Here is a 13,640-nt window from a genome sequence, read left to right as displayed (position 1 = left end):
TGAGAAAAAAAAAGAAGTACGAATTTATGTTAAGAGAGGACAACATAATATGATAGCCAATGTTTTAAAATGTATTCTTGCAAATGTCACAATTTTATTTTTTGTTCAGTTTTCATCGATATTTATAAAATTAAAAATACGTTTCGCGAACATTATCTGTTAAAAACTCGAGTCACTAAGTTTATGTTCCTGCTTTCGGATTCTCGTCTAACGTACGCAGCAGAAAAAAGTAAGATAATGACGTATGTACAATCTGTCAAAAAAAAGGAAGGATTCAAAGTCATTATTGATCAGGTTTCAAGTGTTTAGCTCGAGAGATTCAATTGATTACCTTCAAAAACATATCCAAACGCAGCTCCATCAACTGTTTCGCTTTGAAAACCAATGGCTTTTGCGACAGAATGATCAGTACGTCGGCCATGAAGCGCTTGTCACCAGATCCTGGCCAGTGCGAGTAGTACATCGAATTCAGGCAGAGATCACTCTGAACATTTTATCAACGAGCTTTATTACTTATCAAAATGATTGAATAAGATGAATTACGCTTTACCTCTACAGCAATGATGTTTCCATACCAGGAGTACGAGTAGGCTTGCACTATTTTTATAAACCAATGGCCAAAAAGATACAAAGCTCTCACGGGCGTAGTATTTCTCATCTGTTTTCAATTATATTGATACATTATCCAAGTGACGAAATTTCATGATAAGTATCTAGTATAAGATGATACGCACATGAAGAGCTTGGAAAACCTGAGAGCAAAGAGCAATGGCGCAAGTTACGGCGAGCCAAATAGCCAGAAAACCGAAGACTCGCTGCAGTTTGTGACGCGACTTCATCAGTTGAATGTGGCTCCTCACGCACTCCCCCAACTCTTTATCATAATTCGAACTTGATTTCAAGTTCTGGAATCGACTACCTAGAAGCCTTAGTTGTCCAACCATGTGCAGAGCGTAGAGTCCAAAAATGGAATCAACTCCGATGGTGACACTCCAGAGATAGAATCCAGTGAACATTTCGAACCCGAATACCGCCCAATGTACTGATCCACCTTGGTGTATGAAACAAATAGTAGAAAACATAAATAAATATTCTGAAGACGAAGAAAACTCAATACGATACCTGGTTCGTAAGCGAAGGGCATCAGCTGTGGATACATTCTAACGTACTTTCCATATCTGAGCATAATTGACAGTGGTGTGCTTGCTAGGAATACAAAACTTATTCCCACGACATAAGCATAGAGATAAAAGAATCTCGAAAAGCTTGGAAAGTGATATAGAAGATGAGGTTGATTCTCAGGAAGCTTCAAGTTGTTCTCAAAGCTTTTGGAAACCCCTTCGTTCAGACTCTGTAGGTCCTCTTGACGCATCGACAGAATGACAATCTGTCGCAAAATGCCAAATTCAAGGAACGATATCTATGATACCATATTATAAGGATCGAAGAATCTTTACCTTGATAAAGGTCGTGAAGAAACCAATCATCAATCCCAAGCAGCTGGTGAAAATGTTTATGTTGGTGGCATACTTGAAGCAAAAGGCCACGATACAGTAGAAAGTAGACCCGCTGCAAAAAGCCGAACAAAAACTCAATAACTTTCTCAATACGTGTGGATGTTTCTCATAGTGTGGCCAAATGCCGGAAGCAACAATCAAGCATTTTATGTCTCTCTTGTACTTGGCGTATCTCGCAACCTTGCTCTCCATCGTGATATCACGGCATAAATCTGACCGCGACTGACTGAAGCGTACAAAGGAAACCTGGTGGGACAAAATCAATAAAGAAAAAATCTCCACAATGTAGTTTGAAACGTTGATGACTGGGGCTCTCGAGTTAACATTATACAATATTATGAAGTTTTTATGCTCAACCGCAGAATTATTGTTAACTTTCCAATCACGGGAAGAAGGGATGATGATGGCTACAGTGGAAGGGGAGCTGATGTGGACAGTCTGCTGTCGACAAAGCTCGTCGCGTGATGTGAAATTGCGAAGAGTGATTATAAAGCTTCTAGCCTGAAAATATATATTTAAAAAATACGTAGATCTGTGACCATTACGTGTTATTGAAAAAAATTATTGTTACAATCATCACTACCAACATAGTTATAAATCTGAACATTTTAAGTTCATAAAAAAAAAAAACATGTGTGGTTTGATTACATCCAACGTCAAGAAGACTTGAATATTTTAATTTAATAATATAGGTGATTTAAACTGAATATTGCAAGGTTAGTCGTGGTCGCTTTTATGACATACTTTTCATTCAAATTCATTTCTACTTTACAGAATTAAATCTGGTTCATACTGCGTAATAATTGAAGATCAAAGCTTTTTTAAAGATATTTGAATATTTGTAAAAAAACATTATATTTAAAAAATAAGAGTATATGCTCAGATTATAAGTAAAAAAATTTCGACTTAAATTCAAACCGATTGTTAAAAATGAAATTGATAGTTTAAAGAAACATTGAAGAAGTCTTCTTATTGAATATATTTAGAATTTAACAAAAATACTCTAAAATTTTATCGAAAAATGTAACGGTACCTAAAAATAATAATAATAATGTCTACTATATAACTTTAAAATAATCCGTGATAACCGTTGGCACTCAAGATCAAGAATCGTCATCTAAAGTTCGCAAAAGAAAAAAGTAGGATACTGAAGTATTTACAATCTGTAAGAAAGCATAGAAACGGTTTTATTGCATCAACTTGCAATCGAGATGGGCATGTGTGTACAGTAAAAATTCAACATTCACTTTCAGAAACAGCTCCATACGCAATTCCATAAATTTATTCGCTTTAAATACCATCGGCCGCTGCAACACAACGGTTAGTATATCCTTCATGAAACGCTTATCGCCAGAATCCGACCAGTGAGCTTCATACGCGGCATTTAAGCAGATTTCACTCTAAAAAGACGTACTGATCAATTTTTCATCAATTTTCAGAAAGTATGTACGACTCCTAATCTTACCTCCACGGTAATGATGTTCCCACACCAAGTATACAAATACGCTTGTAACAATTTGACGAAACTGTGATTAAACAAGTAAAATACTCTCATAACCGATACTTTATCCATCTAGTTTTCAAGACCAAATAATAATAATAATAAGGATATTAGCGTCATTAGATGAGTTAAAGTAAACAATCGAGTACCTCGACAGCTTGAAAGACAAGAGAGCAGAGACAGAGGGCACAGGTAATAGCGAACCACATGACCACAAAGCCGAAGACTTTTTGTAGTTTAAGAAAGGTTTTCATGAGTAGCATGTGACTCTGAATACAGTCTTTCATATCTTTGCGATAGTTTTTGCTCGATTTCAAATTCCGAAATCGACTACTCAGTAGTTTCAATTCACCAACAATGTGAAGACAATACAAGGAGAACAAATTATCAGTCCCGACTGCGACAGTCCACAAGTTCCATCCGCAGAGTATCTCGTAGAGGTAGAACATCCAATGCACCATACCACCTGGTCATTATGAATAAAAAATACTTAACAATTCTTTGATGAGTTTTTCTTTAAACAAATATTGAGGAAGAAGCATAATGATGAATTAAAGGGATAAAAAAATGTAGCTTCACCTGGTTTGTAGCTAAATGGCAACGTTAGGGGTAACATTCTCACGTATACGCCATGTCTTAGCAACAGCAAAGGAATTAGGACCAGCAATGCCAAACTTGATCCCGTTGTAATGGCATAAGTGTAGAAAAATCTTAAGGACATCGGTAGATGAGCCAGTAAATATTGCCGGTTTTCAGGAACCTTGAGATTAGCCTCAAAACTCGCAGAAATCCCATTGTTCAGTTTTTTTAGATTCTTCTGTTGGATTCCCAACACAAATATCTAGAAGAACCCATATTTTTCATTCAACAATTTTTAATTATTAGCTTCAAAACTATTATGATTATGATATTCTCAATGACTTCGGCAAAGGCGATGCCTTCATTATCACCTTCATGACCGTCGTTAGATAACCCACTAAACCTCCAATGTAACTAGTGAAAGCACCGATGTCCGCGGAATCGAGATAGCACGAATACGCGATAAAGCAAAATGTAGTGAAGCTTGAAAAAGCAGCTTGTATACTCAGTAATAAGCTAATCGCCGGCATCTGCTTTTGATAGTCAGGCCACAGACCTATAAATGCGGTCAGTCTCTTTAAGTAACTACTGTATTTCACATAGCTTGCCACTTCGTTATCCATCATCGTTGCTTCGCGGATTTGTTTTCACTGCCGACAAAAGCCGCAAGTTAGTCCGTCGCGGCGGAATCGATATGAGCAAGAGAAGAAAGTTTGAAATATTAAATGTGTTGTAATACACGTGCACAGTTATTATAATGCGCATTATGAACTTCTACTTGGTAAAACTACTGAGAGTCATGTTTCCAATCTCGAGAGGAGGGATGATCTGTGCGAGTAGTAGGGGACTCGCTGGGTTTAGTCAGTTCTCGGCTCTGCGGATGGATGGATGAAGTACCTATTAAATTGTGCGTCATGCAGTAACGAGAAGATTTTCACGATGATCGTTTGTTGCAAATGTTAAATAAGAGTAAGTGTCTTGTGAAATCGAACTACAGTTTTTGATCTTAAAATCGTTATACTACTTAATAATTGAATATCAAAGCTATTTTCAAAATACATTAATATTTATATAAAACATGATTATTGAAAAACAAGAGTATGCCATGATTACTAGTGAAAAAATTGGGACTCAAATTCAAACGGTTTGTTAAATATGAAATTGGAAATTCAAGGAAACATTGAAGAAGCTTTCTTATTGAATATAAGTGATACTTACTTAATGATATTTAACCAAACATGTTCAATTTAACTAGGAATGAGCTAAAATTTTATTAAAAAATATAACAGTATCTAAAAATAATAATAATGTCTATGTATAACTTTAAAATAATCTGTGATAACCGTTGGCACTCAAGTTTAAGAATCGTCATCTAAAGTTCGCAAAAGAAAATAATAGGATACTGAAGTATTTACAATCTGTAAGAAAGCATAAAAACGGTTTTATTGCATCAACTTGCAATCGAGATGGGCATGTGCGTACAGTAAAAATTCAACATTCATTTTCAGAAACAGCTCCATACGCAATTCCATAAATTTATTCGCTTTAAATACCATCGGCCGCTGCAACGCAACGGTTAGTATGTCCTTCATGAAACGCTTGTCGCCAGAATCCGACCAGTGAGCTTCATATGCGGCATTTAAGCAGATTTCACTCTAAAAAGACGTACTGATCAATTTTTCATCAATTTTCAGAAAGTATGTACGACTCCTCATCTTACCTCCACAGTAATGATGTTCCCACACCAAGTGTACAAATACGCTTGGAACAATTTGACGAAACTGTGTATAAGCAGATAAAATACTTTCACAGCCTGTACTTTATCCATCTAAATTTTAAGGCCAAGTAATAATAATAATAATAATAATAATAATAATAATAATAATAATAATAATAATAATAATAATAATAATAATAATAATAATAATAATAATAATAATAATAATAATAATAATAATAATAATAATAATAATAATAATAATAATAATAATAATAATAATAATAATAATAATGATATCAGCGTCATTAGATGAGATAATGTAAATAATCAAGTACCTCGACAGCTTGAAAGACGAGAGAACAGAGACAGATGGCACAGTTGATAGCGAACCACATCGCCACGAAGCCGAAGACTTTTTGGAGTTTAAGAAAGGTTTTCATGAGTAGCATGTGACTCTGAATGCAGTTTCTCATATCAGTTTTCGACCACAAAATCATTGGTTGCAAATGAAACAAGCATAAAAACTGTACGTATTTTTCAATATTTATTAACAAATAGTTATTAACATCGATATAGGCTCTTACCCGTATGATCCTATCTCCATCCTAATTCTGAGATAGAATCACATGGATATAGGAACCATTGATATCTGTAAAGAATCAAGAACTTGTAAACAGTGTATTACACAACTTTTCTTTGTATATCACAGTAAAGTGAGTGAAAAAAGAGTCCTTAGAGGATCGGTCCTTCTTTACTATTTTTTACAACAGACAATGTTAGTTGTCCGTAAAATTTTAATTTGAAACCACTATTCGGCACACAAAAGTAGATCGGTAGTAGTATCGAATTAAAAGAGAGAACTATCGTAATGAACAATTACAGTCTTGAGATAATGGCATAAATAACAACTTTGTAAATTTCTTTTTAATTTGCTAATGTTTGTATTAAAAAAAAATACGACATTGAAGTCTTAACGATCTGAAAGCATCAAAAATATAAATGCTTTTGTATAGTAAAAGTATCGTAACAACTATAGTTGTGTTAACGTGTATTCGGATTTTCATATTACTTACTTTAGTAAACATATCCAGTTGAACATACATGCAACCCTTAGCTACAACCACTAATGGTTCTTGCGTCAAAACTATCAAAATATCATTCTTGAAGTTTTTGTCACAAGCTTCAGGCCAATGTGAATCGTACATTGCGTTCAGGAATGCTTTGCTCTAAAAAAAACAGCATCTCAGAGTCACAATTTCTATGTGCAAATATCGTTAAAGATTGACAAACTGACCTCATCGGCTATAAGGTTGCCATACCAAGCATACATAAAGATTTGGAGATTTTTAGCCACAAGATGAGAGCATAGATGAGCTATGCGCACGTAACTACCATGGTTATCGTATAACTTGAAACGTAAGATAACATTGAATATATGGGAGTCTTAAGAACATAAAGTTTAGAGTTTAAGATTTAATGATGACTGACAACTGGTTGACGGTCAGTCAATAATTGCCCAATTACAAATCGGAAAATAGTAACAAAATTCAAGATATAATCGATAAAATATTTCTTACCTCAGTAATCTGGAAAATAAGGGAGCACAGGAGAAATGCTCCCGAAAGAGCCAACCAGATAACAATTAGTCCATAAGAATCCTCTAATCTGTTTTTGGCTTCAATTATGAGATGATGCCTCTCGATACATTCCTTCAAATTTCTCTTGTAGCCATCACCGGCCTTCAATTCCGTGAATTTTCTCGCCAGAATCTTGAACTCGCCACAGAGCTCTAGCGCGTACATAAGGAATCCGCAGTCGGCTCCAACCGTGATAGTCCAAACGGAGATCGCCCCAGCTACTTCCAGAGCGTAGATAAGCCAGTGCACCAGGCCACCTGGTGTATAGGAAAATGGATAGAGACAGGGATAGGTGCGCAGGTAGGTGCCGTGTTTGAATAACACGTAGAGCGGAACAAAACAGTACATGAACATGGCAAAAGCCACCATGGCCTCGTGCATGTTAAAAAACGCGGAAAAGACGTGTACACTGGATAGCAGGTCTGCGCGATACTCTATCGTTTCCATGTCGCTCATAAACTTGGTCGTGAGGCGGTTCTTGAGAAAGATGATGTCTTCTTGATGCAGTGGGAGCAAGAGAGCCTTTTGAGATCGAAATATTCCAAGTTTAATGGAGTATAAGTATTTCATATTCACGCGGTTTACTTGATTGTCATACATTACCTTGGAAAAGACCGAAGAAAATGCCGAAGCCAAGCCTATGCCTTTGGTCAGCAATATAACGTTGTTGGCGTTCTGAATGCCAAAGTTAATAGACGTCACCGACACCGTCAGTGTTGACGTGAAACTGATGAAGTAAAGGATTGTCTTGATCGTTTTATTAGATTCAGGCCAAATTCCTGCAAAGATCAGCCGAGTGATGACGTGGCGCGCATAAGACTTGTATTTTGCTAGTTCAAGCTCCATGACGATGAAAATGCGATAAGAACGATCTTGACGCCTCACCGTTTGCGCTGTGACTGCGTGGAGCATCGTCGCGATATCGATTGTCTCTTCTGCGTTTCTGCCTGAAATTTAAAATTCCCATAAATACGCGGCATTATGCGCAATTTACAACTTGTCAGTAGAAACTGCTTACGCGGAAAAGCAAGGGGTTGAAAAATCCAAGGGTGGGGGTATGGAACGGTTCAGTCAGAGCCAGAATGCACCGGAGTTATGTGCTGCTCCATCAGTGAAGAACTGTCGTAAAGTCAGAGACATTAAGTAATGGTATCGTAGCAGTTTGTACAAATCAACGACAATACATTTATCGAATTTCTTAAAATATTAAGGACGTTAGGAATCTTAATGATCATTAATGACGTCATCTTCTCTGATGCAGAATATATCCAGACCCTCATGGGAAGTCATCATCTCTCATCAGGACCACTTTTGGATACCTAAAGAAACACCGCATACGCCAGTGATATGATAGCTGTCCAAATGGTAGTCCTAAACACGAAGAAGAAAAATAATTAAACTGGCTACGAGAAGGTTGCTGGAATCATTATAAGTCTAATTACATCACATTTCTAGGTAAGTCCTCGTTATTACATATATGTATATTAAGTCCTGAAGTTATATATCTTCTACTTCAATATTTTGCGTTGATTAAACCTAGACAATGGTACGAATAAGACTTAATCTAAACTTAAAGATAACCTAATTATACCAGATTAATTTGCAAACGAAACACCATAGTCGATAAGCTTCATTTTTAAAAACATTCATATTTCATATACATAGTATTTTTTATTTTAAAAAACAAAATACATTTATGTTGGTTATCCTGGTATTTATATAAAAATGTTACATAAAATAAATTTACATCTGTAGAAAGATACGTTACTTGAAACAGCGCACATGGCTAGTATGGCAAAAATAATTATATGTTTCATGCGTAAAATTACTATATAATATGTCGCACTCGCAGTTGTGCACAATGCGATATGATCTGTTTCAGACTTTAAATATATTTCTGCCGTTACAAGTGAGTCAGATACTTCGCATGTGCACTTCGTTACACAATTACGATACCGCACAACGTCAGACATGCTGCAATACACGCTATATCACCCTTAGCTTTCGTCCAGAGTTCGCAACAGGAAAAAGTAAGAGACCGAGGTATGAACTACCTGGAAACGAATTAAGTTCGAATAAACTGCAAAATTAAACAAGAAAAATTAAATTCAAGTATTGCGTATACTTTCGAAAACATATCCAGACGTAGAGGCATCCACTGTTTGGCTTTGAAAATCATCGGCGTTTGCGAGAGAACGACGAGCACGTCGTTCATGAAACGCTTGTCACCGCTGCCCGGCCACTGCGATTCGTAAATTGCACTTTGACACGCGTCGCTCTGTGAAAATTGCCCAAAAAATTGTCCGAACAATAGGAAGATCGAAACTACTATACTTTGTGGAATTTACCTCGATCGCTATGATGTTGCCGTACCAAGCGTAAAAGTAAGCTTGCAGCAATTTCAAAAAGCAGTGACCACATAGGTAGATAATTCGGATTATGGTCGCGTGCTTTGCCTGGTGTCGAATAACCCAATAATACATTACAAATTTTGGCGAATACAGAACATTTTTTTTCAGGCATCAACGGATCAAAGCTACCTGGAGAGCCTGGAAAACGAGGGCACAGAGAGCGATGGCGCAAGTTATAGCCAGCCAAATTGCGAGAAAGCCAAAGATCCGCTGCAGCTTGTGTCGAGACTCCATCAGCATTATGTGGCTGTCGACGCAGCTCTTCAAGTCTTTCGCGTAGTTGTTGCTAGATTTGAGCATCTGAAATCGAACGTTGAGAAGCCGAAGTTCGCCGACCATGTGGAGGGCGTAGAGGCCGAAAACGGAGTCCACGCCGGAGGTGACACTCCAGAGGTAGAAGCCGCAGAACACTTCGAAGGCGTAGATCGACCAGTGGAGCGAGCCGCCTTTATCGTATCGCGAAGATACAGACTTTTACTTGTGAAGGTATATATTTTCTCTAAATCGCTTCATTATCTCATCAAAATCAAATGTTTCAACCAACCTGGCTCGTAGCTGAACGGCACTAGCTGTGGATACATCCTGACGTACTTCCCCTGCCTCAGTGCCAATAGCGGCATAATGGTCAGCAAGAGGACACTCATTCCAACGGAATAGCTGTAGAGATAGAAGAATCTGGAAAACATTGGAAAATGAGCCAAGAGATGGTGTCGAAATTTAACAATCCTGAGGTTTCTCTCGTAGCTCGCCGAAACGCCCTCGTTGAGACTCTGCAAGTCCTCCTTTTGCATCGGTAGAATGATAACCTGAGAACAATATGTACATATATATCGCATCGAACGAGAAATTCACTGTTGAGAAAATTCGATTAGTTCAATATACCTTGATAAAAGTAGAAAAGAACCCGATCATGAGTCCCAAGCAGCTGGTGAACGCATTTATATTCGTGGCGTAGTTTAGGCAAAAGTTGACGATACAGTAGAACATGCATCCACTTGCGAGAGCCGAGCAAATGTTGAGAAAGAGCCTCACTGCTGCTGGATGACTTGTGTAATTCGGCCAGACCCCGGAGGCTGACAGCATGAAGACTATGCCCCTCTTGTACTTGAAGTACTTTTTCACGTCGTGCTCCATGATTGTCTAGTCGCGACTGCCTGCAGTCGTCGTTGCTCGACATCGACGGGAAATGCGCGACAACAATCAATGATCGGATACAGCGCTCGACAAAGTTTGAAATATTATATGGAGCGGAGAGAAAGAGTTACTGTAATATTACAGAAGTTTGTTATCCGTGGAGGTAGGGCTCACGCATTATGCAGGCGAATCGGAGAAGGGGGAGTCGGAAGGTTCAGTGCGCTTGGAGACGCGGTGATGAAAGTATACTGCATTATTAAAGTGTAAGATTACGTTGGTGGACGCGGTATTTTTTCTAGATTGTCGCCAGTTCGATGTACGTAAATTATTGTGCTTATAGGTGGAAAATTTCATAGCTTACTTGCGCGGGTTCTAAGAGAAAGAAAGACTGAATATTTTATGTAAGAATTGTAAAAACTTTCAAAAGTTAGAATGGCAGAACAGATTTAACATCGTCGTGTTATAATACGTCTAAGATAATTAGTTCATATAATTACGACACTCGTGCAACTTAGAGTGAGATTAAATAATAGGTGCAGTTTGAAGTGACAATAAACATCGAAGCTTCATTTTGTGAACAAAGATAAACTTTTGCTATTTATTGGATCGTCGCTATACAAAAATAATCCCCAAGTGTAAATCGTTTAACAAATCATTTACATCGTCACTCCTGCCTTTAGAGATAAATATATATCTTCTACTCATTTTCTGCGCTCAGCGTTCGGAGTAGAAAAAAATACGACACCGAAGTTTTGACAATCTGCAAACAAATTGATCATATTTAAAATGCAGACTAACATGTACTACAGTCATCTATAAGAAAGAGAGAGAGAGAGAGAGAATTTACTTTCGCAAACATGTCCAACTGTATGACCATACAGCCCATAGCCACAACGGAAAGCGGCTCTTGTGACATAACTATGAGGATGTCACGCTTGGAGTTTGTGTTGTGAGAATCCGGCCAGTGCGAGTCATACATCGCATACAAGCATATTTTGCTCTGGGTTTGTTCGTTACAAAATTTGAATAATCTTTATTCATAGATCTTATAACTACAATAAAATAATACACTGACCTCTTCTGCAATGAGATTCCCACACCACGCGTACAAGAAAATTTGCAAGAACTTGGGTAGAAGATACGCACAGACGTGGGCTATGCGTAAATAGCTGACGTGGTTTTTAATCAACTAATAATGAAAATCGCAAGAATTAATTTTGTCTCACAAAAAGATACAGTTAACGCTTACGCCACGCGTCATGTACCTCGGAGACTTGGAAAATCAGCGAGCACAAAACAAGCGACCCGGAAATGGCCAGCCATATAGTAATCAAGCCGAAGATATCCTCGAGCTTGTTCTTGGCATTGATCAGCACTTGATGCCTCTCGATGCAATCCTTGAGATTATCCTTGTAGTTGTTACCAGCTCTCAAATCTCTAAATCTATGCGCCAGCATCCTCAACTCTCCGCACATCTGCAAGGCGTAGAACCCGAAAAGGTTGTCCACCCCGGCGGAGACCGTGACGAGTGTCGCGGCAGCTGAAACCTCCACAGCATAGATGATCCAGTGCACCAATCCACCTAGTTCGTAGGCAAACGGATAGATCGAGGGAAAGGTTCGAATGTACTTGCCGTGTTTCCGTAAGACTAGTAAAGGGGTGATGCTGTACATGATCATGGCGATAGCTACGGAGACCGCGTGCATGTACAGGAACCTGTTGAAGGTTTTGACGTTGCTTAAAAGGGCTGGACCATTCTCCGGTCGTTTCATGTCGCGCATGAATCCACCAGTCAGGTGCTTGTTGAGGTAGAGAAGGTCCTCTTGATGGAGAATAAAGAAGGCGATCTGCGTGGTAATTTAGTGATGCTTATAACAGAGATCAGTGTATAAAGTACTTAGGTCACGAATCTGGTGGAAAATTAAATTTTTCGGCGTGTGTATGACAATCAGAAAAACAGGAGAAAATTGCAAAGTATTATTTCTTCGGTTCCTACGAAGACTATACATTAGACTATGCACGATTCAAACCGAAACCGTTTTCAATTGTCCTAGTCTTCGTACGAGTCGTGTATCCTTTGAGCAGCATGGACGCTAGCTCGCAAGCTTCTGTGGGCTCTATAACTTCAAAATTATAATAATCTTCACGCGTGCTCGGCAAATGCTGTTTGGCGCCCAAATATTTATACCCGCGCTATAGAAGAATGAAAAGCATGCACCAAATAGCATTTTACAATTACATTGGACAATAATCTAGGAGCTGTACAATACCTTCGAAAAGACCGACGAAAAACTGACCGCCAAGCTCATGCCCTTGGTTAGCATCCTGACGTTTCCGACATTCTGGAAGCTATAGTTTGTCGCAGTCACCATCACCACGAAGCTGGTGAACAGAGTGACCAAGGAGAGTATCTTTCTCGGAACTGGATGAGCTTCCGGCCATAGTCCTGCAGACTTCAATAGCCAGATGACATTGCGCTCATAGGCCTTGTACTTGAACCGCTTTTGATCCATATCGTGGTGCAGGCCTATATAGATGATCTTGCTTTAGCAAAGCTCGAGCTACGACTGTCCGAAACATCGCTTGGACATCGATTATTTCCTATGCGGAGTCGACGAAATTGGGGATAATGCACTTTAAAATTGCTGCATATTACACACAATTTACAAGTTTCAAGTAGACTTCATGCGCACTGAAAATTGCGCTATGGTGAGGGGGTTGAAACGCCATGGGGAGGGGGTACCGAGAGCTTCAGTCTTTAACGGGATTTATCAGAGTTACAATACATAGGTTCATGGTTATTCCAGCGTTCGGGATACATTTATTCTATATAATATATGTAGTACACTGAGAAAAATTTGACAGTAAAAATTACTATCTCGGATAATAATTTGGTAACAGACTCGGAAGCTAGTAATTTTTACTATCTTTTATAGTAAAATTCACTATAAGAGGTATTCATTTTTACTATCTCAGATAGTAAAAATTGTTACGGCTTTCAAAAAACTTGATTTTTTGATTTTTACTACCTAAGATGGTAAAATGTACTATAAAATGTGGGAAAAATTATAATATACACAGTCGGTAAGGTTTGAATTTAATTTTTTTTTCTGCGGCAATCAGTATTTTAGTTGACATTTT

At 38.1% G+C, this 13,640-nt stretch overlaps 6 protein-coding genes across 8 annotated transcripts; all 6 read right to left on the bottom strand.

Annotated features, from left to right (window-relative positions):
* Nucleotides 1-67: 67 nt before the first annotated feature.
* Or249 (odorant receptor 249) lies at nt 68-1,844 on the bottom strand. The gene is made up of 6 exons (NM_001170948.1): nt 1,458-1,844; nt 1,123-1,387; nt 735-1,051; nt 551-658; nt 332-484; nt 68-253 (listed from the first exon to the last, which is right to left on the bottom strand). The coding sequence occupies exons 1-6, from the start codon at nt 1,707-1,709 to the stop codon at nt 182-184; spliced, it is 1,167 nt and encodes a 388-aa protein (NP_001164419.1). The 5' UTR covers nt 1,710-1,844; the 3' UTR covers nt 68-181.
* A 776-nt stretch (nt 1,845-2,620) lies between these two features.
* Or248 (odorant receptor 248) lies at nt 2,621-4,223 on the bottom strand. The gene is made up of 6 exons (NM_001190667.1): nt 3,969-4,223; nt 3,598-3,859; nt 3,168-3,484; nt 2,983-3,090; nt 2,765-2,917; nt 2,621-2,680 (listed from the first exon to the last, which is right to left on the bottom strand). The coding sequence occupies exons 1-6, from the start codon at nt 4,221-4,223 to the stop codon at nt 2,621-2,623; spliced, it is 1,155 nt and encodes a 384-aa protein (NP_001177596.1).
* A 799-nt stretch (nt 4,224-5,022) lies between these two features.
* Nucleotides 5,023-5,837, bottom strand: LOC107982061. Its single transcript, XM_016989421.2, has 3 exons — nt 5,653-5,837; nt 5,318-5,425; nt 5,023-5,252 (listed from the first exon to the last, which is right to left on the bottom strand). The coding sequence occupies exons 1-3, from the start codon at nt 5,812-5,814 to the stop codon at nt 5,040-5,042; spliced, it is 483 nt and encodes a 160-aa protein (XP_016844910.1). The 5' UTR covers nt 5,815-5,837; the 3' UTR covers nt 5,023-5,039.
* Nucleotides 5,838-5,839: 2 nt separating this feature from the next.
* Nucleotides 5,840-8,592, bottom strand: Or247 (odorant receptor 247). Of its 2 annotated transcripts, XM_016990416.3 has the most exons (6): nt 7,973-8,592; nt 7,558-7,901; nt 6,895-7,476; nt 6,612-6,725; nt 6,391-6,543; nt 5,840-6,295 (listed from the first exon to the last, which is right to left on the bottom strand). In XM_016990416.3, exons 2-6 carry the CDS (start codon nt 7,864-7,866, stop codon nt 6,242-6,244), a joined length of 1,212 nt encoding a protein of 403 aa, XP_016845905.1. In that variant the 5' UTR covers nt 7,867-7,901; nt 7,973-8,592; the 3' UTR covers nt 5,840-6,241. The 2 variants fall into 2 exon arrangements, with proteins under 2 accessions (XP_016845905.1, NP_001177595.1); NM_001190666.1 differs by lacking the exon at nt 7,973-8,592 and having other exon boundaries at nt 6,242-6,295; nt 7,558-7,800.
* A 13-nt stretch (nt 8,593-8,605) lies between these two features.
* Nucleotides 8,606-10,703, bottom strand: Or246 (odorant receptor 246). Of its 2 annotated transcripts, none has more exons than XM_031922151.2 (6): nt 10,248-10,703; nt 9,910-10,171; nt 9,495-9,811; nt 9,303-9,410; nt 9,084-9,232; nt 8,606-9,008 (listed from the first exon to the last, which is right to left on the bottom strand). In XM_031922151.2, the coding sequence occupies exons 1-6, from the start codon at nt 10,497-10,499 to the stop codon at nt 9,005-9,007; spliced, it is 1,092 nt and encodes a 363-aa protein (XP_031778011.1). In that variant the 5' UTR covers nt 10,500-10,703; the 3' UTR covers nt 8,606-9,004. The 2 variants fall into 2 exon arrangements, with proteins under 2 accessions (XP_031778011.1, NP_001164418.1); NM_001170947.1 differs by having other exon boundaries at nt 8,654-9,008; nt 9,080-9,232; nt 10,248-10,572.
* Nucleotides 10,704-11,196: 493 nt separating this feature from the next.
* Or245 (odorant receptor 245) lies at nt 11,197-13,012 on the bottom strand. Its single transcript, NM_001190665.1, has 5 exons — nt 12,770-13,012; nt 11,765-12,346; nt 11,575-11,688; nt 11,347-11,499; nt 11,197-11,259 (listed from the first exon to the last, which is right to left on the bottom strand). Exons 1-5 carry the CDS (start codon nt 13,010-13,012, stop codon nt 11,197-11,199), a joined length of 1,155 nt encoding a protein of 384 aa, NP_001177594.1.
* Between the last annotated feature and the right edge of the window lie 628 nt (nt 13,013-13,640).

Source organism: Nasonia vitripennis, chromosome 1, assembly GCF_009193385.2.
Source record: "Nasonia vitripennis strain AsymCx chromosome 1, Nvit_psr_1.1, whole genome shotgun sequence".
Classification (NCBI taxonomy): Eukaryota; Metazoa; Arthropoda; class Insecta; order Hymenoptera; family Pteromalidae; genus Nasonia; species Nasonia vitripennis.
The sequence above is the reverse complement of the archived record's forward strand: the minus strand, read 5'-3'. Positions and strand labels throughout refer to the sequence as shown.